Source organism: Branchiostoma lanceolatum, chromosome 12, assembly GCF_035083965.1.
Source record: "Branchiostoma lanceolatum isolate klBraLanc5 chromosome 12, klBraLanc5.hap2, whole genome shotgun sequence".
Taxonomy (NCBI): Eukaryota; Metazoa; Chordata; class Leptocardii; order Amphioxiformes; family Branchiostomatidae; genus Branchiostoma; species Branchiostoma lanceolatum.
Genome location: NC_089733.1, coordinates 8,954,208 through 8,977,337, shown reverse-complemented (window position 1 = coordinate 8,977,337; position 23,130 = coordinate 8,954,208). Strand labels below are relative to the sequence as shown.

Here is a 23,130-nt window from a genome sequence, read left to right as displayed (position 1 = left end):
AACTGCAGTCTCTTTGCTGTATCAGACAATAAATACTACTGATCATGAACTTTTATTCTATGTCTGAAATGATGTCGACGATGCAATATAAATGTAAGATATAAAAAATTGCAATTGTACTAGCCTGTCACTAATTTGTAGAATCTTAATGTCGGATATGTACAAAATGCTCCTACATACTGGGCTTACAAGTGAACATGTCTAAAACTTAACGTATTTCTGTGGTCAGCTCCAAAAGGGAGCGTTGGATTTGTACTGTACATGTCGTCATACATGTACATGTAGGTGGTATGCTACTTGTTTTGCTTGAAGCTGTTTTGAACGATGTTGGAATGTCCTATCCGTTTCACGGATTACTGTTTAACCACTCCACAATACAGGAATGGCAGGATCATATATCTTCTGCAAAGGCATCTGTCCCTGAAACGACTCTGTACTCTCCCTGCCGAGAAACTGGCCTAAACCAGATAAAACAACATTAGGCACTGGGATAATCTTCAAATCAATGATAACATTCTTGCAAAATTTCCAAAACATCAGTGATAGCCAAGAGCATTCCACAGCTTGTGTCTTATTTGCATAGCACAGGAGGTTTATATTCATCGTACAAAGCTTGTCACAAAAAGAGAAATTGCCCGAAAGAAGAAATACATTTTTGTGGGATGAAATTTTTAACGAAGTATCCACTCCTTCACTTGTCAGTCTTTGGTGTACGTCAAGCCCGCCTCTCACTGGACCCGCGGCACGCTGGCGGCGTCGCTGCGGCCGGTCGAATTGACAAAGCACTCAACGAATTTCATCGATAAAAAACGAATATTTTGAAGCTTTGTGTGTTTTGTTGTCTTTTTGGTCATACTTGGTTTTGAATGATATTCCCATTATAAAGTCTAGAGTAACACAAATCCAGTTTAGGACGCAGTGACGCCGCCAGCGTGCCGCGGGTCCAGTGAGAGGGGGGCTTTAATGTAAAAATCACAATGTCCTTCCTACCGTCTGCTTCCCGCGGCAGATCCGGCTACTTCGGGCTTCTCTAGAAGATGATGGAGTCGCTGAATTGACAATCGCGGTTCCACGGGGGGCTGGAAATGAGACAATAACTTAGCTAGCATGCACATTGCATCCAGTTTTACCAAGCACGTTACCAAACTCAAATTAAAGTAGTCACCGCATATAGGTCGTCTTCACATATATGCTGATAATATCCCATATATGAATGACGATTTGATTTTCCATATAACTGTCCGAAGAGAAAATGTATACCACGCACATACAGGTCAAAGTCTGTGAATGAGTTAACAAAAACTTAACCATTCTGTTTTACCAAGCACGTTACCAAAACGTAAAGTAGTAAGAATATATATATAGCGTCGTCTTCACGCATATACGGATAATATCCCGTATATGAGTTAGTTTCTATATAGCTGTGTCGGTATAGAAACTGTAGACAACGTACAGGTGGCAGTTTGTGTATATATATAGGACGTCTTGACAGCACCATGATAAGGCTGGTCTCTATTGACGTCGTGTCCTTGACCAGAGAACCCACCAATCATCACTTGTCAGAAAAATGTGTATGTACATAGCTAGAGTAACTGTAACTTTGCGAGGCAACAAAACAAAAGTATTTTGCCCTATTACACAACTGTTTGCTGTGTCCGTCCATTCGCGATTTATGTGGATTCTTTGACGGCCTTGGGGTACCTTATGAGACTTTTCCCTTCCATGTAACCGGTGCAAACAGATAATCTACTGCGATAGCTAGCTTCAAGCAGATGTTGCAAAAGGGATGATCGTAACATTTCAAGACTATCCCGTTTTTTTCCGACGCATGCGCACACTGCACGCATTGTAAGAAAAACGAGTAGCCAGACCAAAAACGTTGCGCTACAGTCTTTCCTCTTAACATCTGCTTGAATCATGAGCACATGCCACTCTGTGGATGACACGCTATCATTCAAGTGCAAACATTAAGTTTTGAATCAGATGAGAACAAGCTAATAAACGATGTGTCTAAGTTTGGCGAAATCAAAGCACTGTTTAGATTTAGCACATGTTTACAATGTCAAGGTTGTAACCCCTTGAGACATGTCCTACGCAATGTATCATATATATATTTTGTTAATATTTGTTTTATAAATTCTTATTTAGAATTTTCAGCAACAATGAAATTTATAGATACATGTACATGTGAACACAAAAGCATGCGCAACCCAAAAATAATGAAACAATTTGCAACTTTTCCCAGTCAACTAATCTAACAATGTATGACATAGTGTCCCACACTTAACTACAATTTATGACATAGTGTCCCCCACTTAACTACTGTTGTAACTAATGTATTATATTGTTTATAATTATTCTAAAGTGCGCAACATGTGGACGGCTGTGTGCCTCAAGTTTCGGACTGAGAAGCCACATGAGGTCACATCCCCCGTGAATGACAGTCATCTTCGACTTCGAAGGACTACCAAAAATAAGAAGAATTATTCTAAAAATGAAGATACTCACAAGCAGTTGTGTCTCAGTCTGAGTGCCTTGAGCGCGAAGCGAGATGTCGGCCACTTGTACCTCCGCCTGACTGCCTGGATTACAGGTCCAGAAGGGGGTGATGTCGGTCTGTCCTCTTCTGCCGGAGCGACACTAGGCCTGTGTGTCGGGGCTGCCTCCGCTGTCTGCCTCAGCACGAGGATCAGGAAGATGACCAGGCACATCATCACAACTCTCATCTTCATCGCTGTGGTGTTGTATAAAATAGTAGAAATTGGCCAAATATAGTGGATTATATGAAGAGAGTCGGCTACGCAGAGAGGGTCCAATCTGCAATCCTAGGGCCTGCGAATGAAACCCTCGATGGCCAAACTCCCCATGCAGGCAAATATTTTCCCTATAGCCGGCGCGGTTAGTCTGGTAGAGACTATTGTATAAGTCTGATGTTGTCATGGTCCTGTAGATATATATAGGAACGCGGTGGAACGCATGGTTGCCTTCGTTACGGACCCCACGTAAACATTTCTCCAAATAAATCAGGTGATAGCCTGATAAGCTACCAGGCCGTCAAATGAGGACAGGGACGGTGGCGTAAGGTGGCACAGGCTTCCCGAGATGTCCTTAAGCCGGCGTCACAATTCATGCGAGCATCGGCCGATTTTGTAGATCGCCGGAAGCTCGCCGAATTTCAAATTCGCCCGAGCGTCGACCGTATTTTTCACTGAAAACCTGCCCCGTCACAAATTGAACAGAGCTCGGGCGACGTCCGTCGAACGCTAATAATCATAAATCCCACATAAGACGGTACCATCTCTTGGACACGGACGAAGTCAGAATCAAATGGCCTGGTAACAATCTCAAATTTGGACCAACTTTACTTTCTGAGTTGTGGCAAATCTGTAGGGCACAAGTGAAGTAGGTGGGCACACTGAAAATAATCACATAAAGAGGAATTTTGTTATAGACCAATTAAAATACAAGTGCAGGAGCCACAAAGTCAACAGATCAGTTGTTTAACCCCGATCCAAAAATTTTCACCAAATAGAAATCGACCGAAGCTCGGGCGAACGCCGTCCGAGCTTCGACCGACCGTTGACAAGCCTATCGACGCCCTGCCGACGCCTGGGCGTGCCTCGGCAGACAAACATAGATCTATAATGACTCAGTGGACGTTCAACTAGTCATTTTGTGGAGAAAAAACGCAGGAAGTGAAGTCAAAGCTCAAAAGTCAAGCCCCAGTTCATTAATATACAAATTGAAACATCCAAACCAATACCAAAATGGAAACAAGAAGCATTGTCTTCGGTGTCAACATTTTATTTGTAATTTTTTTTTTTAATGAAAATTTAACTTTGCATTGAATTGTCTTTCATTACAAAAGTTTGGCAGCATTCTTCGACAAGTTGAAAGTAGTATTAGTTAATATTGCAGTATCATTTATCATCTTATGTTATAAACCAAACTGTCGTTTCCTTTTATCTATAAACAAGAAGGAGTTCGGCCGAGGCCCGTCCAAGCTCCCATCAACACCTGTACAACGCTCGCCCGAAGCACGCTTTATTTTTCATGACTCGGCCGGAACACTGACGACGGTCGTCCGATTATTGTACAAGGCCCGTGCGAGGCTCGCACGAGGCCGAAGAGTTCGGGCGACCTCCGACCGACCAAAAATCGGGTCTAAAATCGTCGGATGCCCGCCCGAATATTGGCCGAGCGTTGTGCGTTGCTCGGGCGAGCTACGGGCAAACTGTTGACGAGCTGTGCGAGTTCCAAAATCGTCGCCGAGGCCTCGCTGAATTTAAGCGCAGCTTCCAGTGACACGCGAACGTCGGCCGAGCTCCGAAAATTCGCCCGAAGCCCGTAGAATCGACAGGACGTCGGTCGTACTTCGCCCGAAAATCGCCATTTGGAGCTCGCCGACAAGTCGGCCGAGCTAATTTCTTGATTTGTGACGGGGGCTTTAAGGAGCGGACCAGGTCGAGAAGTGATTTGCTGTCCTGTGTGTGGTTCACGGGCGGAATGTAGGAGGTACGTACGTCTGTGCCAACATTCCAAGATCTAACCATGCAAGGAGGGTCTATCGTACAATAGAACCTCATCGATCTAACCGAGATTCCACATGACACACTAGGACAGCAAATCAGATCTCGGCACGGTCGTTATCGTCGCGTCAAGGACGTGTCGGGAAGCATGGACCACCTTATGCCATTCTTCCCTGTCCTCCATTCGACGGCCTGTTCACTGGAAGCGTACTATCAGAAACGTGGCGCCGTTAACGTTTGGAAAAATGCCCGGTGGAAACTGCCGCACGAAGGCTAGTAAAAGAGAGGCTTACTCACTGCTTAATCAACGGGACCTGGGTGTGGTCGGCTAGAAGGCGTTCGACACTGACAGGAGTACGGAAAAGCAAAAGTTATGACCCAACAAAGACGGAAGACCGTAAGCAAGTCCGACAAGTACTGCTGTCTGACGGCCGTGAAGACGGCCTTTTATTTCAACGAAAATACATGTGGGTGGCCGCGAGTGAGGAGAAACAGTTCACCCCGTTTGGCCTACAGATAACAGTAACGCCTTCTAGACGGCTGTAACTTGGGAAACGGAATAAGAACAAGAAAATCAAAAACAAGGAGGCCCATTTTAACATCTTGGAAACGATGACAGAGAGCCATATTGCAACGTTTTTATCATGTATTTGTCACACTCCTTGGTCACACTCTTACACCTGTGGTCCTGCACTGTCACTGCACGAAATGGCCTCGTTTCCCGGCGTATACGTACCGGGATTTTTCTGTATTTTTGTCGGATACTGACGGATACTGACGGATTTCATTCGTGTAAGGTATCCGACAATTTCCGCACCGGTATATGGAATATTTCCTGAAGAATCCGAAAGTAAGGGATTTTCGACGAATACGGAGCCGTACACTGTACGGAAATGCCACCGATCCTGACGGATACGAACAGGGATTTTTCTGTATTTTTGGCGGATACTGACGGATACATGCGGATTCGTGTAACGTATCCGACTATTTCCGCACCGGTATATGGAATATTTCCTGAAGAATCCGAAAGTAAGGGATTTTCGACGAATACGGAGCCGTACACTGTACGGAAATGCCACAGATCCTGACGGATACGAACAGGAATTTTTCTGTGTTTTTGGCGGATACTGACGGATACACGCGGATTCGTGTAACGTATCCGACTATTTCCGCACCGGTATATGGAATATGTCCTGAAGAATCCGAAAGTAAGGGATTTTCGACGAATACGGAGCCGTACACTGTACGGAAATGCCACAGATCCTGACGGATGCGTACAGGGATTTTTCTGTATTTTGAAGAAAATGGTGAATACTGACGGATACAGGTGGACCCAACAACGAATCCGTAACGGATCCGACTAAGTGCTTGCATTCCTAATTTAACTATACCCAAAACATCATTTTGAATGACAGGAAGTTTGGGAAAGCCTGTATGTAACATATGTATCTTTTCATATCTCAACATAATGTATTTCTAAGTTCAAAAACTATCAAATACAATACAAAACGGAAGTACTATGTGGCTAAATGATCCATTTCATTTGAGACAGGCTGAGGGACATCCACATACTCAAAGCACCACTGCATATGCAGGTTAATGTCGGTAAATTGGGGTTGTGCAAGCACAATGTTCTGAAAAATTATGAAATGTATTACAATTAACACCATCACAACATTGTGGTAATATTTACTACTGTATAGTGCCCTTGGACCAAAATTATCTACATGTTCTAAATATTCCACTAAAGTAATAAAAGCCTTATTTGTGGCCAGCTCTTCGTCTAAAAGCCATCAGATACAATTATTTCAAATACAGAGGTTGAAAATAGAAAGTAACATTATACTGTCTGAAGAACTCCCATTATGACACGCCACATTTTAAATGTAAGTAGCATATGCCGTGGAACTGCATGTGTATAATCGTCCTCTCCCCCTTGCTCTGACTACATCTGAGTTCACTTCTTCCATGCACTCTTGGTAAGGTACAGGCAAGGCTGATTTCTTCTGTATCTGCACGTTGGACTCAGCTTGGAGTCCATCTTGTGATGAACCAGTTCCTATATGATAAAACCAAATGATGAATAAATATCAATTCACGTATTTAAGGAACATGTCACATGATTTTGACATGTGCTTCGTTTCATCACAGCAGCTACAAAAAACACGGGACAATGGATATCCATCATGCCTCTCTCAGCTAACATTGAAGTGTACCGATGATGGACTTACCAAAGGAGCCTGAGGTACTCAGCAGCTGAGCATCTGACAGTTGATTGCTTTGTTCCCAGCCAAGGTCCTCACAATATGTGCTGCATTTGTGAAGGAAGTATCTGCCGATGCTGTACTGGATATATATATATAAATGGAAACAATGACAAATATTAAACATATCACATACTCGCATGTGTAAAAAAAATGAATCTGGGCATCATTGAATTGACTACGTAAAACTTACATCTATAACTTGAATATGATATTGATCAAACATGCACAGCTATAACTGAATGAAATAATCACTGAGGCACACTACTGCCTCCTTATAAGTTCTAGTTCACTATCCACAAACTGTGGGATCTTTGTGGGACACATACTTATGACATTTTCTTCCCTTCCATATCTTTAATTATCTTTCCCTCCACTGCTTGCTATTTTGTATCTGAAACGTTAACCAGACACACATGTCTGCTGACCATTGGCAAGAATGAACAAATTAAAATCTTAAATTTCCTAGATCCTAACGCCGTAAAAGGGCAGGTCAGCTGGAGAATTCTTATGGTCATGCGAATGCGATGATATGTCAAGCCACAATAGGAGGATAACTGACGTCAAAACTAGTTAGAAACGGGAATTTTTCAATTTGTACTTACCAAAGGGCAGTCCCTCTATATGATGAATCAACTCCCTACCAGCGTTTAAAAGGGGGGAGGGGGGCGACGAATATTGCATGCACGAAGAAGACAACGTCGCAATTCCGTGCGTTTAAGTTTACACCGAATTCCCTTCGACTCTCAAGCCACTCAAAAATCACTTGTCGACCATGGTAGACTCTGGCGATGCCATGTTAAGCACAGAAGGTGATGAAACGCCGTTCTTGTCTGTGCTGTTAACCGAAAGAAAACCGTTAACGTTTGTCGCGCCCAGAAGTGTCTTGTGGGTAATTTGGATATCCGACACGAATCCGTGTTCCGTACACGTCAGGATCCGAGACAGCTCATGACTTCTAACATATTGGCAAATCTGAACTTCTAACATATTGGCAAATACATAAAAAAATGAAAGATCCGAGTAGATATTGTATCTGTACCCGAAACGTATCCAGACGTATACGGCATCAGAATTGCTGGATCTGAGGCGTTCCTGGTATTTGTCCGAATTTGCTCGGAAACGTTCCGTATCTGTACCCGAAACATATGAAGGATCCAGACGTATACGGCGCGGGAATTGTCGGATCTGAGGTGCATCGGATCCAATCGGAAACGTTCCGTATCTGCTATGATGCGCAATTCCGGATCTGTTGGATTCGTCAGGATCTGAGATCATGCCGCGTGCCGTGCAGTGTGTATTTGTTGGTCAGGATCCGAAGCAACTACCGACAAACAATCCGAACATCTCTGCCATATTGACAAATATCTAAAAACGAAGGATCCGCGCAAATATCCTCAGGTATCCGACGCGCATCACGGATCCAGACGTATACGGCGTCGGAATTGCCGGATCTGAGGTGTACCTGGTAATTGTCTGAATTTGCTCGGAAACGTTCCGTATCTGTACCCGAAACGTATGAAGGATCCAGACGTATACGGCGCCGAAATTGTCTGATCTGAGGTGCATCGGATCCAATCGGAAACGTTCCGTATCTGCTATGATGCGCAATTCCGGATCTGCTGGATTCGTCAGGAAATGAGATCATGCCGTGCCGTGTGTATTTATTCGTCAGGATCCGAAGCAACTACCGACATACAAACAATCCGAACATTCCAAATATCAAAAAACGAGGGATCCGCGCAAATATCTTCGGGTATCCGAGGGGCATCACGAATCCAGAAGAATACGGCGTCGGAATTGGTCGGATCTGCGGGCACTTCAGTATCCGAGCAGTGAACTGGGATTTTTCCAGATTCGCTCGGAAACGCCATGAGGCCCGATTCCGGATCCGTCGGATCCGTCAGGATACGTGGCCATTTCGTGCAGTGTGTGTATCTTGATTTAGATATGGGAATTCCGCGCCAATTAAAAACGAACTATTTTTCATTCTACACTGATAGAAACATTTCTCTGAAGGTTGACAAAGACCTAATTTTCACGTCTCATTTTGAAACTCCGATAGTTCAGCTACATGTTCCTAGCTTATATCTGTTACACCCTAACACCTGCAGCAGTATACTTGTACATGTATATAAACACGTTTCTAGTATACCTTGCATAAGATGTGGGAATTCCATGCCAATTAAAACGGAGTGTGATATTGATAACCTGTTTCCTGCAAAACAACCGCAAGTCCTTGAAACGCCAGACTAGAACCTTCAAATTCACGCCAGGTGTTTTGAGTCTTTTCTGGACTTGGAAGTGTAGAACTTGTTGTTGCTTTCGAGAAAGCTGTCAATGTTTTATGCATTGCGATATGCCTTCTGACCATTTGGTCGTGGCAGATATAATGAAGAGTGCTTTCGATTCGGTCATATCTCAACGTCGGTGTCTTTTTTCGAATGAGACACGACTTTGTGAAATCTCTGTCTCTGACACTGACATTTGATTAGAGCGTATGGAGAAGGACGAAGGTAAAACATGACACGGTAGAATGTGTCGTTTGGTAAAGAGGGCATCCGGGGAGCATCGGATAGAAAGAAAAAATCTTAGTGTGTTGATGAGCTGTACCAGGACTCTTAGAACTTCTCCTTCTTTTTCTTCACCTTAGAAGGTGAAATTCCTATTGTGTGCTATGGTAAACGGTTCGTCATTCAACGTTACCTTCATTTGTTCAAATTTAAGATAAAGGTTGTTTCTATCCTTTTTTTACCTCTGCCACGCGAGTTCCTTATGAACGTCAGTCGTATTGATCAGTGACCGTCTCCAGTTCCTCAGCCTTAGGGCCAACATACCCCAAGGAAATTCTACCACCCCTCTGAGTTAGAAACAGGGTCTAAGTCGTTGGGAGGTCTGTAGTAAATTTGCCTAGAGTCGAGGAGCTGGCCTGTCTAGGCCCTTGAAACAGTCTGGCATCCAGGCTACAATGATATGACTGTCAAGGTACCGGGTTATGCTAGGGTCACATTTCCTAAGCGGGGCCCGGCCGGGCTGTTTGCGGAAACGAAAAATTAAAGTGTATGTCAATAGATTTGCACAAGCTATGCACTTTAATAATTGTGGGTACGTTTTGTGTTTTTGTTGTCTTTTATATCATGCTTTTCGTTCCCAAAGACTGCCCGGCCGGGTCCCGGATTGGAAATGTGACCCTAGCATTAACAGACTGTAAATCGCGTGCTGTGTAATCTCCATGCAGATCTATCATGGCGGTGGCAAAGACCGTATCAAACTGGGAAAGGAAGTTCAAATCGTCGATTAAAACTCCCTTTGTCAGTTGGATACGGTCTTTGCCACCGATAGATCTGCTTGGAGATTTGTCCTGTGCTACTTCCTGACATGTGTCCCATGATCTCTCATGTCTCATGAGGAAGCATACGTGTATGTACCTACATTGTTGCTACTTTAGTTCGTTTCTTCAATTATAAGTTTAAAATAAGGTTTTTCCTAGGCTAACTTAACGGACAGACGATATGTTGCTATCGCTGCCAAAATAATCAGAACACAGCTTCTTAGGATTTCCTCTCCGCTTGTTTCGACACTCATGTACACATCAAGTTTGATTTGATTTGTATAACCCCTCACCCCTCCCACGGGAAATGGTACAATGGACCGTTTCGTGGAGAAGACACCCGGGGAACATCGGAAAAGAAGGGGAAAAAAATCTTACTCTTGAAAGGTTGATGACCTTTATTACTCGTGGAACTTCACCTTCGTGAAACTTGACCTAGACAAAATCGGTCATTCCAATGTGGCCGTGACATTGTTTACTATGGTAAAGCTTCTTCACGCAACCTTACCTTCACCAAGGCGGTTCTATATAAAACCTCCTTGCCTTCACATTGTTAGAATTCAAGATAAAGATGACAACAACTAGACAACTCGGCTTAGTTCTCACGGTTCTCGTGTTCTCACCTCCACGTGAGGTTAGTAAGTCGTATCAGCGACCGTCTCTGTTCCACAGACTACACGTGCCTGCAGCTGCCAAGATGCCAGTAGCACAGGATGATCACACCATGTTCCGTGCTCCACCCATTCACATGTATCTCCAGCTGTCTTGATAAATTTTCGACGTACGGTACTTACTCATCTCTAGTATCACTGGTTAGGACGTACCGGACAACAAGTCATTATAAACGGTCTCAATCCGTCACGTCAATAAATCAAGTTAGTTCTCAGCATCCATTAATTTCCATATCGAGTCGGTCCTAAAGTTTACAAAATAGTGAAGTATACATATCATACATATCGTATCCTATATCATATTATTCGGACGTGTATGCTATGATCACCGATTGCTATGTTTGTTAGTTTCTTCAACCATCAGTTTAGAATGAAATTCTCTTAGACTACAAAAACGCGTACGGACAGACAAGATATTGCTGTCGCGACCAATGTGATAAGGACAGAGTTGCTTGTCTTTTTCTCTCCGCTTGTTTTGACACTCATGTATGACCCTTCCCCAACATACACCTTCCAGACGCGGGAAACCTGTCCCGTGAAATTCGCCGTGCCCACAAGATTGTCCTGTATCTTATCCTTGTCTGCGAACCACAGACATCCCTTCTCATCGAACCCAAACGTGTCGACCCACTGCATCTTGGTGTGATTCGCCAGGACAAGCTCTTGGGACGACAGTGGGAGCGACGTGTCCCATTTGTAAACGCCATCTAGCGTTAGAGCGCCGAAGTACAGAACACCTGTGTCGGACATGGCGAGACCATCGCTCTGGGACACTTTCCGGCCGTGGTTCGTGACTTGATTGCTAATCGCACTTACATCGGGATCCCGCAAAACGCTACTCGGGACAGAGAATAGGGAATAGCCGGCTAAGGAGCAGTAGTACACGCGGTGATCCGCACTCGACACTGGCGACAGGGCGATACCATCTACGGGCGCTCTTGTGTTGACTTGGACCCCGTGAATGTCGAGAATGGTCGCGTCCTCTTCAGCAGCCATGCTCGGGTCCGTGACCTTGTGAGCAAGGTTGTTGTAGAAGTCGTAGACAATGATGGCACCATCTCCGCTGGTGTCCGTGATGTAAGCAAACCACTTGTTAGGGTCAGGGTCAGAGGTGTCAACCTGGAACGGGATGCCATTGAAAAGTTGAAATGGCTCCACCCTGAGGCGTCGCCAAAATTGATTGGTTGAGACGTTGAACAATTCAATCAATCAATCAATCAATCAAAATGGTTTTATTAATCAACAGAACTTGCAGTACTACATTTGTAGACTGAATTGCGTCTATTGTGACATTCAATAAAACAAATCAAATCAATCACATTTACTCACAAAACTATTGCACTATTGCACTCATTGCACTTATTGCCATAAAATCGACTCTGTCAATATTGTCCTTTAAAAATACTATTACGTCTAAAGCGAATACACACATGTACAACATTAAGTCCATTAATCATAACATAATACTTCTCAGGCAGCAGTGTCATTTTGTTTCATTTAGTATTCTTAGAAGTGATGGAATTGGGCTGTTACTAAACCTAGTGGTGCGAGTAGTAGGCAGAGACAGAGTTTTTGAGTTTCTGAGGTTACGTCCATGTGATGCTAGTCGGGTTGGGGGCAACAGGTCTACAGTTCTCTCTGATTTCTCCATGCTGGCAGCAAATCTTCGGCAGAGGTTGTTCCTCCTTTCCTTCAAAGTTTCGAGCCCGCACTGTTGTAGAGATGTGGCGTAGTCATGGTAGTGGCGGCCTAGAATGATTCGGCATGCGCGTCTTTGTACATTTTCAAAAGTTATTGTCTGTTTGTTTGTGAGGCTGTGGTGATAGACGGGTGCACAGTGTTCCAGGATAGGCCTAATATAGCCGCAGTACACAGTTACTAAATCTGGCGTCGAAAGACCGAACGTCTTAAGTCTCCGGAGCATAAACATACGTTTGTTGGCCTTCTTGGTAGACTCGCAGACTTGTTTGTCCCATTTCAGATTTGACTGCAACCAGATTCCCAACACTTTAGCAACGACCACTGCCAGAAGGGGTTTGCCCCCGAGAGTTATGGGTGGAGGGGGAGGTGGGCTCTTCATAAAGCAAACAGTCAGTACCATACACTTCTTAGGGTTCAGTTTCAGTTGCGCAGTGTTGGACCATACTTCAAGTGAATCCACTTGATCCTGAAGGTGTGACTGTTTGCGGGGTCTAAGCAGTTGAATATCAATATCCAGCTTGGTCACATCGCAATAACCTTGATTTTGGAACAGGACTCCAATTTTACATATGAAACTCCCGCAATCCAAAGCTAAAGGGCAGACGTCACATTTGCGTCGCGCAGTGGAGTGCAAAACATGGACTAAACTTGTAAAAACCCTTCTTTAAAAAAAAAATCTTTGGTCCATTTTGGAGACGTTTGGGCTAGAAGGAACAGGTCTAAGCTTTCCCAGTTTGGTCAAAATTTGTTCAGTTCACCTGTTTAGTTAGCGTAAGGATCGGAGATATCCGAGTGGTTTGGTTACACATGCCCTGAGCGGATGGTTACAGCCTGAACCTAGGTCAAAGTTGAAATTTCTTTCCTTCTGACTTCTGTCAGCTGTCCCGGGAGATCGAGCTCGTCAAGTATCTGTTTTCTTTGCATGATTCTAAAGTAGACAGTTGTGGCTTTCTGGTGCATAAGAATTTTTTGGGCTTGTAATGTCGGTAAGTACTTTTCTGAGCCCTTGTTTCAGTGCTTTAAAGCATAGCTTCCTATGGACAAGTCTGATTATGGTATCTGCCCTAAATCACTAGGCTAGTCACTTTGAATCCCGGGATCATGAAGAAAGTTTGACAATGCGTCAGCGTTTATACTATAAGACTGTACTGTACTACAGACAGTTATAAAGATATCTTACCACAAGGTCGTTGAGAAAACTTGAGTCGTAAGAAGCCACGTCATTGGGGAAGGTGAAGTCTCGGACGACCACGCCCTTGATGATGTCATAGACGATCAGCTGAGGTGGGCAGGCGTTGATGGGGGTAACGCCCCGGAAGTACAGACCGGCCCAGAGGGTCTATCTCCATGCTCTGATGTAGGGTGAAGGGAAGGGAGTGGAGGGCAGTGCGGGAGAATGAGCAGTTGGATTTATTAACATATAGACACATACAGACACATACAGACACACACACAGACACGTGACAGGCAAAGAGAGAGAGGCGTGCGCACACACACACACACACACACACACACATACACACACATACACATATATAGATAGATATGTAAAAACCCAAAGAGGCGAGTACGCCGCTCCCGGTATTCGAACTCACGCCGATCCCAATCCGCACGGCTGGGGAATTCAACGCGCTAATCACTAGGCTAAAAGGTCCGGACCAGTTAGACTGGTCAGTTAGCGGAGGTTGATCCTCACTGTTACAGATAGATAGATAGATAGATAGATAGATAGATAGATAGATAGATAGATAGATAGATAGATAGATAGATAGATGAGATAGATAGATAGATAGATAGATAGATAGATAGATACATACATACATAGATAGATAGATAGATAGATACATACACACACTCAGACACACACAGACATATGTGCGTACGCGTCACACTCACTCACTTGTCAAACGTTTCAAGTAAATATTTCAAGAAGTCTGACGATACGTTTGCAGTCTTGTTGACATCGATCAGAAATTCCACCTTACCTGGACGTATTGCAGCACGGAGCAGTTAGCGGGGTCGTGCCAGTCCCAGCCCGGGAAGGGTCGCAGCAGTGCCCGGTCCGGTCCGTCCTGCACGGCGGCCAGGGACGCGGGCACGCCCTCCCGCCAGCGGGGCACGGTGACGTACACCACGGACCGGTGCACCTTGATGCCCACGATGCCGTTATTGTCGGGAATGTACGCTCCGCTGTTCAGGGCATTCTGTGATCGGGACGAGGAAATTTCGCTTTGGTCTTTACAAATTGGTACCATGAAAAACACGGTAGCCGATGAATATGATGCCATCTATCATTAATGATACATTTATCATCACTGTCATTGTCTGAGGCTTTATATAGACAAGTGTATTGTCTGATACCCTGATAAATACCTATGCCCCCGTAAAACGGCCTGGTGGAGGCTAGATAAATACATGTTTAATGGCATATGCAGGTATTTGGTTTTTCCTGGTTGATGGGCAGACGTTATAGTGGAATGTCCTCATTGCAGATAAGCATAAGAAGCCCTAAAACGACACCTTGTGAAAGTACTTACCCAAAGTTCAATCTCAAAAATTCTTCTGCACCACATAGTCACAAGGGTATAATTGATAACCATGCAAAGAAAACAGGCTGTTATCCAGCTCAAACGACGAGTACAGATCCCGGAAGTAAACAAACCTTACATTTGACCCAGATTTCGGCTGTATTCATCCGCTCAGGGCAGGCCTGACCAAACTACTCACATATCGACGGTTCTTACGCCAACTAATCTGGTGAGCTGAACAGATTCTGACCAAAATGGGAAAGCTTAGACCCTGTCTGTTCCTTCTAACCAAAAAAGTCTCCAGATTGGGCCAAAATTTTCAAGGAAAAGAAAGGCTTTCAAGGATTTTATGTTGGCACTACAAAGCCGCGCATGTCCACTGTAACGTCTACCCTGATATACGCGGGATTGGTGCCTGCCTCTGGGAGGGACACAGCCAGCTGACCTAGGCTGCTGTATATCAGGCTACCGACAGACGACGTCGTGGTCTCATTTAAGGCAGCTGGAACATATCTGCGCCCAGACGACTACAGAGTTATGACTGGAGTTCATCTCGAGGTTAAAGAAATAAGTGAAGGGACCATCCACTATTAACGTCCTTTGTCGCAAAGGTTATGAAAACCTGTTTTGTGTTTTAATATATAAACTCTGCTACAATTGCAACGATGTGCATATATTCATGTTGACTGTTTAACCTCCAAGTGAGTCACAATGACACTGATATTTCGGAAAAGCCTTGAGCTGAACTAGATACATTGTATGGGGTACACCCTCTCATGATATGCGACCGCGCTGCATTCCCAACTAACATCGTAAATTTCATCAGTTATATGCACAGAATGTGTATGGCTGATACTCGGTTGCGGTTGGTTGTGACCGTTAGCGTTCTTCCTTGCATTCCTTAGTTATAGTTTGTGCCAAGCATTATAAGCCATGTTACCTAAGGACGAAGAAGAACGAAGTCTAATACGTCAAAAGAACATACTACGGTTTTTGACACTACATACCTGCCTGTCAGCGTCTGGTGGCCAAGTGTAGTCCAGTTGGTCGCCCACCCACTCGTGCACCAGCTCGGCGTCCCCGTACATCTGGCCCCGCCCAGCCCTCAGAAACAACCCGATAAGTAACGAGACCAGCCCGACAAACAACCGACACATCCCGACCGTCTACGTGTACGGAATATCAATAAGTGTCGATGAAAGTACAACCACTGGACGGATGTCACAACTTCACCACACTTTGGCACAGTGACGTTGTAGTTTTACCGCGGGGGACACAAAGGGGGTTGACAAAGCTCGCCAAAACTCAATGAATTTTTAAAAGAAGTCATTGAATTTTTATGTGAACTTTTACTTTGAGGACATGCACAGCCATTGTTGTCTTTGCTGTAAGAAGTTCATCTTTAGATATCAACGGATGTGGAAACACCAGTTTGGTTTCAGAAATCGATATGCCTGTACAAACCCTATCACGTCCTCACTTGCTAAGAGATAATCTTATTTGAACCTTTATTGTTGAAAAACTCAGGATCAAACTGTGCGTAGAAAGTGACTGCGGCACCGACAGTATTTATCCGTCAAATTTTATCAACAGACAACTATATCTCCTGTCTCCCCAAGAGGTATGTGTCTTCTTAAGGGGATTCAGTAAGCATTGCCAAGTGGGATTGCTTAATCTCCAAGCAGATGTAGAGTTCAAGGAAGGGGAAGAGACAAAAAAAAGATGATAAAGTAGAAAACCCGACAAAAACGCCTAAAACACGTCAAAAACCAGCCGGAACCTCTCCTCTGCTTGGAGAGTAACTTGAAAGAAGTATTGGAAGGTATAAAACACTGACCCTGACCCGACTTCTGCTGTAATGGTACCAAAGGCAAAGTCATGAAGGATTGGGTAATTATTAATGTTGTGTGTTAGCCTCACTCACTCATTCACCGGGAGAACTGTATGAAATCATTTATGTCAGGTAAAATTTCTTATCCAAGCAGGGGCATCAATTACAGTTTGACCTTCAAGCTTATACATTGTAGTTTATCATTTGCCGACCAGGTAAGCTAATAGTGCACTATTTACCAAGTCGAAAGTCTTCTGAAAATCAATTCTATAGTCAAAGGTTGATTATTTGGTCTTTATTTTGACTATAGCATGACCATACCAACATTATAGATCTGTTCTTGTCGGGCACCACTCTCTCAAGCTCCTTCTCCAGCAAAGAAAAGGAATCCAGGTACTTACGCTTATCTTGACAGTCTGCTCGGTAAGCCTCAATGATGAGCTCTATGAAGAATAATCAAACCGACATGATTATCCATGTACTCATTTCATCAAGTCACGTTCAAACTATGACAAAGAGGCGACGGTCGAGTTTTGCTACCGTGGCAGTTTAGCATACGCTAAGTCCAAATAATGTACAGGTTAAAAATCAAGATATATGACATATCTGAAACAGCGTCTACGACAGTACATTGTACATCTTGAGCCTCATAAAGGCCTGATATAAGCCGCGGGATGGCTTCAAATAATGAAATAAGTCGTCAGTCGGTAGGTCGGCAGTTGGAAAATATTTTGTACTCTGTTGAGCATAAGAGAAATGATTTCTTCATCTTTAAATTCAGATAGAGACAACTATGCCAAGAGAACCACCGGATGCAGCAGGGGAAGCGGGAAACAAGAAAGTCTGGCGCAGCAGTTTGCTGATTTGCCTGAGCGAACTGTTCGAGCGCGTCGCGTATTATGGGATCCTGGCCAACATGGCCCAGCGTTACAATCATCAGCCACGTGTACTGACTGACATCTCGTGGATTTTCATGGCAGTTGCTTACATATTGACTTTCATCGGTGGTTGGCTGGCCGACATCTACAACCGGTTCTGGATAATTCTCACCAGTCTTTTTATCTACATTGTTGGTGATTTTTGAGGCTGGTGTCAACATTTGATTTCGACACCGCAGGCGTTGGTTTGAAGCATATCAAATCGGTCTTTTGGGGGTATCTTTTGTGATTTTCTTTAGGAAAAGTTTGACATTTTCTTTTTTAACACAAGATAAAGTGGTCAAAAACGAGGAAAATTCAAATCTAGAACACCATCATACACTGTGAGATTGATAATCAACTACGAGTCATAACTGATCTACCGTGTTTACTCTTCACTATAGAATGTCATTCACTTTATATGCTCTAGCAAATTGTTATCTTTATATTGAATTTCCGACTCCAGGGACCGATTTGCTGTTTATGTCCTCCCATCTGGGTGGTCAAAGTCCGGACGACCGTGTGTCCGGGCTGTACGTGGCGGGCCTGACCCTCGTTGCCATAGGAACAGGCGGTAGCAAGTCCAACCTGGGGCTGTTTGGCGCGCAGCAGTACAAAACGTCCGACGGCGAAGTCAAAATCAAGCTGCGGAATTTCTTCCACTGGTAGTGTATATTGAGATATACACTATATATTGCGTACGCACAAACGACATGATTCATTTCCTTCAGCAATGGAATGCGTAGGAAATATTCATTTATCATTTTATGGACAAGCTATGGTCACTATTTTTGGGTGATAGATCTTGCGCAAAAAGAAATGACATAAGTTTGGACTCCCTAGCAGCTTGTTATTGCAGGGACCTTTGTGAAAATCTTCCAAAGAGGGTAACTCAAGAAGGGAACAATAGATGTTAACGATATTCAGCACGTAGGTAGGTGAGACAAAGATGTACTCAATAAAATACAAATTATGCAAATTATGTCCTTATTTACATAAATAATGAGGAAATTCTATAGTTCCAGTGTTTTCCATAAAAGGACACGTAACATATATAAGTTATGGCAGGTGGAATATTAACAGATACCAATCGTGCAAATATGGCCCTAATTTGCATAATAAATGCAAAAGTGCCATAATTCATCTAAGTGATAAATGATAGTAATGTCATATTTGCAACATTTGTAAGTTAGTTAGTTAAAGGGGTACATAACTATGTATATATTATGTATATGTGTAAGTTGTTTGCACAATCATCATATTTCATGGTATGAGGTCTCCGAACTCTTGTTTTTCAGGTACTACCTTTCCATCAACGTCGGTGGCACCATCGCCGTATTGGGGGTGGCCAGTTTATACAACTTCTACCCCATGTATCCGGTCTATGGGAATGCGGTGGTCCTGGCCTCTGTTGTGCTCTCTGCTATTGTGTTTGTCTTCGGCCGCATCGGAAACTTCTATGACCCACAACAGGACAGCACCCGTGGTTGGTTTACAACTTAATCGATTTGTGCGTGTGTGTATGTGTGCGTGTGTGTGCGTGCGTGCGTGTGTGTGTGTGTGTGTGTGTGTGTGTGTGTGTGCGTGTGTGCGTGTGTGTGTGCGTGTGTGTGTGTCTGTGTGTGAGAGAGAGTGTTTGTGTGTGTGTTTGTGTGTGTGTACGTGTGTGTGTGCGTGTGTGTGTGTGTGTTTTGTGTGTGTTTTGTGTGTGTGTGTTTTGTCGAAAGGTTGACACGTTGCATTGAGTAGCATGAGGTCCAGTCTTGTAATAGTATATATACAGTGAAACCCAGGAAATCAGTAATCGAATGAGCCTGAGTATAAACACAAGTATAACGTAGTCGCTAGCAAATGCTGGCAATATGTTTTGAGTAAAAAAATCAACTTGACGAGCGATGATCGTGGTACTTTGTTTCATGGTTAATTGACTGCTGCTCTAAACCTTATATCAGAGTTGTTGAGGAGGAATGCTGCTGGGCTGTTTCACAACGGCACAAATGGGCAACAGGGAGCCGCACAGCAAAGGTACGATGCTGAAAAAAGATCTTCATCTTCTTTACATTCTCACTAGAGAAGTTTTTAATACATTCAAAGATGTTTTTTGTCTGTTCGATACAAAACAAATCGCTGTCTGGGACTCAATTTGGTTTTTAACTGGAATGACGGATATAAAGCTATTAGGATCGCCTTTTTTAGTAACTCCGCAAATATGATTACATTGAAACTATCAGATTTGAAGAAATGACAAGCATAAAGACATTTAAGCTTTAAGGCTTTAAGATGAACAGTGCAATTTTTTTATTCTTATCCAGTAGAGCGAAGACGCTGAAGTTGATGCTGATATTTGCAACTCTGATCCCGTACTATGCCATCTACTCACAGGTAATGTTGTTAAGAACGACAAGTGAAGAAATATGTACATACACCGAATGGGGGCGTGGGTTCGAATCCCACTTCTGACACCATGTTGTGCTCTTGGACTTGAGGAGAAACTGGGTCGGACACCGGAAGGGTTAGTGGAAAGTAACATGGAGGGTGTGCTCAGCGCTCAGGTCGAGTCAAAGAGAAGGTCTCTGTGCTTGGGGTTTCCTTACACATGGCTGAGCTCCTTAATATGTAAAAATGGCCTAAACTACTACACAATGTAGGGGGATGCTGTTCTGGCAGTATTACTGATAATACAACACCCCCTACATGATCTCTTAGGCCTAGAAAAAATGTTGTGTTTCCGACTACGATCAAAAATTCCGGTGAGTCAATTCTTGGAGAACAGTTTATTTCTAATTATGTGATTTATGAACTTTCATGCAAATAAACAAAAGTTCATTCATCCCAACAGACACAGACAACCTACCCCCTGCAAAGCGACCGACTGCGCATGCCCCATGGGTGGGACGGAATTTACATGAGTGCCATCAACAGCGTAACCATCCTCCTGATGATCCCATTCATGGTCATTATCGTGTATATCCGCCTGACGGCCAAGGGAGTAAAGCTTGCCCCGATGACTCTGATGGGTATGTTCAGTAGATTGCGTTGTTGTTCATCTTGTAGTGCGTAGTGACACATAGGGCAGCAAGTTTCTTTCCTGTTTCAGTAGCAGGGTACATTTTTACAGAAAGGTCTGGCTAGCCCTTCAGACTAAACCGCCTCAAACACGGGGCCCCCATTTTACATCCCTTTCGATGCCCTTTCCGAAAGACGGGTTGAGCCCCAGACGCGATGCCAATCCCAGGATTTGAACCGGGGGCTCCCAGTGATTAGTTGGAACCAGGAACTCAAGTGTGAGGCTGCTACCAGTTGAGCTATAGGGACACCCCTATATTCAGCAAGTTATCCTAGTGCAAGTCACACTCGATGAAGCGTAGTTTGACATGCATATCAACTACTCCAATTAGGAAAGTAACGAAAAATGATTCAGTCACTATCTCCGTTATTCTAATAACGTTCTAGGTAAGTGAGACTATAGCATTCATATATATCATAGCTTGGCATGACCTTGCAAGTTGCATCTCCCAGTGTTGCAGCAGTTCTTTACTGTCACTGTCCACAGGTGTGGGGATCTTGCTGTCCGTTTTGTCTGTGCTGGCTGCGGCGATCGTTGAGGCCGTTCGCCAAGCTCTGGTCAAGGATGGCCACTTCTTCAATCAGACAGTAGGAAAACAAACCGTCCGTGCTGCTAAGCTGACCGTATTTGTACAGGTTCCTCAGTTGGTTCTTTCCGGCATCAGTGAGGTCTTGACCCTGACAGTTGGTAACTTGTCCTTTGTTCTTTATAGCTAGTATAACTTTAAATGTCTAGGGTGCTTTATCAGTGTGTTTCTAATTCTGTACTTTCAATGGCTCTATTGGAAGCCGATAACTTAGTATTCGTTCTGTGCATTGATCATTAGGGTACTACTTTGCCTACACGGAGGCTCCACCCGGCCGTAAGGGAACAATCATGGGGGCATATCTACTAGTGTGGGGTCTCGGGAGCGCCGTCAGCCTGGGTTTGAAGGCGTTGTTTGACAAAATTTGCGGTGAGAAGATATGTTTATGACTTCTTTTTTAAGGGTATCTCAAAAGATTGTCTTGTGGTTGTAAAGATTGAAGATTTGATAAATTGGAGATGTAATGGGAGATTAATGTTTTATATTAATTTCTCCAATACAATTTGGGATTGGCAACCTTGCTATCTCATATCTGTCATAAAGTAATGTATTTGCTGACCAAGCGATGTCATGGCTCGAGAGGTTGGAGTTTGAGATTCAATTGTGCATTGCCTACCCACGTCGCTGTTTTGATTGAACGTTTAGCGCCCATGTCACTAACGGTTGTTGGTACCTACATTTCAATAAAGGACAAGCAGAGGAGTGGTACTTCATAGCCCTTGCAGTCCTCCTTCTCGCCACCTTTGTCAGCGTCTATAGCTACATGGAATGTCAATATAGGTCAGTGGACACCGTGCAGATACAAGAAGAGGACAACTGATGGAGAGGGCAGTCAATTTGGGGACTGATCACAGCGAAATTGCTTGTAATACAGAAAATCAACGTTTGAACAAAAACACAGGAAACACTTCTTATCAAAGTTACGCATCAGTGCTGTCAGTGTGGAAATCAATGGTTGCTGCCTGGTTCATGCAAGAAACACTTTGAATTTTCCGTGAATTTTCTGTACAAAAAAATCTGGTTCGATTCAGTCGGCACCCGGAGTAGCATATTCTGGGCATGCATTGATTATGTATGTACTAAAATGCATATAAGATTTAAATGTAGATTTTGGGCCCTTTTGAAAGCTAAAATGTAAAGAATATTTTTATTACGAATTTAAAATGTTTATGTGAATTATAATGCTATTTCTCATTGTAGGGTGAAACTTTGAAAATAACCAGGAATGAATCAATCTGTTCAATATGTCATGACATCGTGCTTTTAGTAGAAATCTAGTATTTCAACTCAATCATGTCATTTCAACTTCATTCGTGTACGGTTGACGAATTATATACAGGAGCGGCGGATCTTTGTCACGATGCTATAACTTCGATATTGTCTCAAACGCTATACTCTGGGTCTTCCGACGGCGCCCTATACACGGTGATTATAGCCATAAATTAGTGCATATTCACACATTCCAGATTGGGGATGAATTACACCATTCAAGAAGGCTACATCATCCGTTTGCGAACGTCTCTTCATTCTTACGTTAGGTGGTATACAAATACGAAAGGCTGTTTTCTTTGCCTGAGACTATACACCGTTAGTTAACCAACATCATGATGTATCGTGCAACTTCTCGTTGTAGCAGTGAAATATTATGCCGTGACAATGCTTTAAGAATTGCAAATCAGCATACATGTAGGTACTTTAGGCTTTC

The 23,130-nt window shown here is 43.6% G+C and overlaps 3 protein-coding genes and 2 long non-coding RNA genes across 5 annotated transcripts; 2 read left to right on the top strand and 3 right to left on the bottom strand.

Moving 5' to 3' along the window:
- Positions 1-397: 397 nt before the first annotated feature.
- Positions 398-3,107, bottom strand: LOC136446636 (uncharacterized). The gene is made up of 3 exons (XR_010757612.1): positions 2,509-3,107; positions 991-1,079; positions 398-458 (listed from the first exon to the last, which is right to left on the bottom strand). It is a non-coding gene; the product is annotated as an uncharacterized lncRNA (long non-coding RNA).
- Positions 3,108-5,798: 2,691 nt separating this feature from the next.
- LOC136446234 (uncharacterized) lies at positions 5,799-8,640 on the bottom strand. The gene is made up of 2 exons (XR_010757533.1): positions 6,761-8,640; positions 5,799-6,588 (listed from the first exon to the last, which is right to left on the bottom strand). It is a non-coding gene; the product is annotated as an uncharacterized lncRNA (long non-coding RNA).
- A 2,079-nt stretch (positions 8,641-10,719) lies between these two features.
- On the bottom strand, positions 10,720-16,232 carry LOC136445719 (dopaminechrome tautomerase-like). Its single transcript, XM_066443854.1, has 4 exons — positions 16,032-16,232; positions 14,482-14,700; positions 13,677-13,835; positions 10,720-11,914 (listed from the first exon to the last, which is right to left on the bottom strand). The coding sequence occupies exons 1-4, from the start codon at positions 16,179-16,181 to the stop codon at positions 11,177-11,179; spliced, it is 1,266 nt and encodes a 421-aa protein (XP_066299951.1). The 5' UTR covers positions 16,182-16,232; the 3' UTR covers positions 10,720-11,176.
- A 1,408-nt stretch (positions 16,233-17,640) lies between these two features.
- LOC136446277 (uncharacterized) lies at positions 17,641-19,349 on the top strand. Its single transcript, XM_066444619.1, has 3 exons — positions 17,641-17,928; positions 18,239-18,437; positions 19,071-19,349. Exons 1-3 carry the CDS (start codon positions 17,649-17,651, stop codon positions 19,273-19,275), a joined length of 684 nt encoding a protein of 227 aa, XP_066300716.1. The 5' UTR covers positions 17,641-17,648; the 3' UTR covers positions 19,276-19,349.
- Positions 19,171-22,261, top strand: LOC136446276 (solute carrier family 15 member 4-like). The gene is made up of 7 exons (XM_066444618.1): positions 19,171-19,258; positions 19,725-19,797; positions 20,085-20,154; positions 20,612-20,789; positions 21,326-21,526; positions 21,666-21,794; positions 22,115-22,261. The coding sequence occupies exons 3-7, from the start codon at positions 20,107-20,109 to the stop codon at positions 22,243-22,245; spliced, it is 687 nt and encodes a 228-aa protein (XP_066300715.1). The 5' UTR covers positions 19,171-19,258; positions 19,725-19,797; positions 20,085-20,106; the 3' UTR covers positions 22,246-22,261.
- The last annotated feature ends 869 nt before the right edge of the window (positions 22,262-23,130 follow it).

Excerpts from the sequence above, each read along its gene's own strand:
- LOC136446276 (XM_066444618.1), top strand. The coding sequence starts at position 20,107 with ATGCTGATATTTGCAACTCTGATCCCGTACTATGCCATCTACTCACAG. Across the intron at positions 20,790-21,325 it reads TGCCCCGATGACTCTGATGG|GTGTGGGGATCTTGCTGTCC; the intron begins GTATGTTCAGTA and ends CACTGTCCACAG. Across the intron at positions 21,795-22,114 it reads GTTGTTTGACAAAATTTGCG|GACAAGCAGAGGAGTGGTAC; the intron begins GTGAGAAGATAT and ends ATTTCAATAAAG.
- LOC136445719 (XM_066443854.1), bottom strand. The coding sequence starts at position 16,181 with ATGTGTCGGTTGTTTGTCGGGCTGGTCTCGTTACTTATCGGGTTGTTT. Across the intron at positions 13,836-14,481 it reads CCGTGCTGCAATACGTCCAG|ACCCTCTGGGCCGGTCTGTA; the intron begins GTAAGGTGGAAT and ends GCATGGAGATAG. Across the intron at positions 11,915-13,676 it reads GTTTTCTCAACGACCTTGTG|GTTGACACCTCTGACCCTGA; the intron begins GTAAGATATCTT and ends ATCCCGTTCCAG.
- LOC136446277 (XM_066444619.1), top strand. The coding sequence starts at position 17,649 with ATGCCAAGAGAACCACCGGATGCAGCAGGGGAAGCGGGAAACAAGAAA. Across the intron at positions 17,929-18,238 it reads TCTTTTTATCTACATTGTTG|GGACCGATTTGCTGTTTATG; the intron begins GTGATTTTTGAG and ends TTCCGACTCCAG. Across the intron at positions 18,438-19,070 it reads CTGCGGAATTTCTTCCACTG|GTACTACCTTTCCATCAACG; the intron begins GTAGTGTATATT and ends CTTGTTTTTCAG.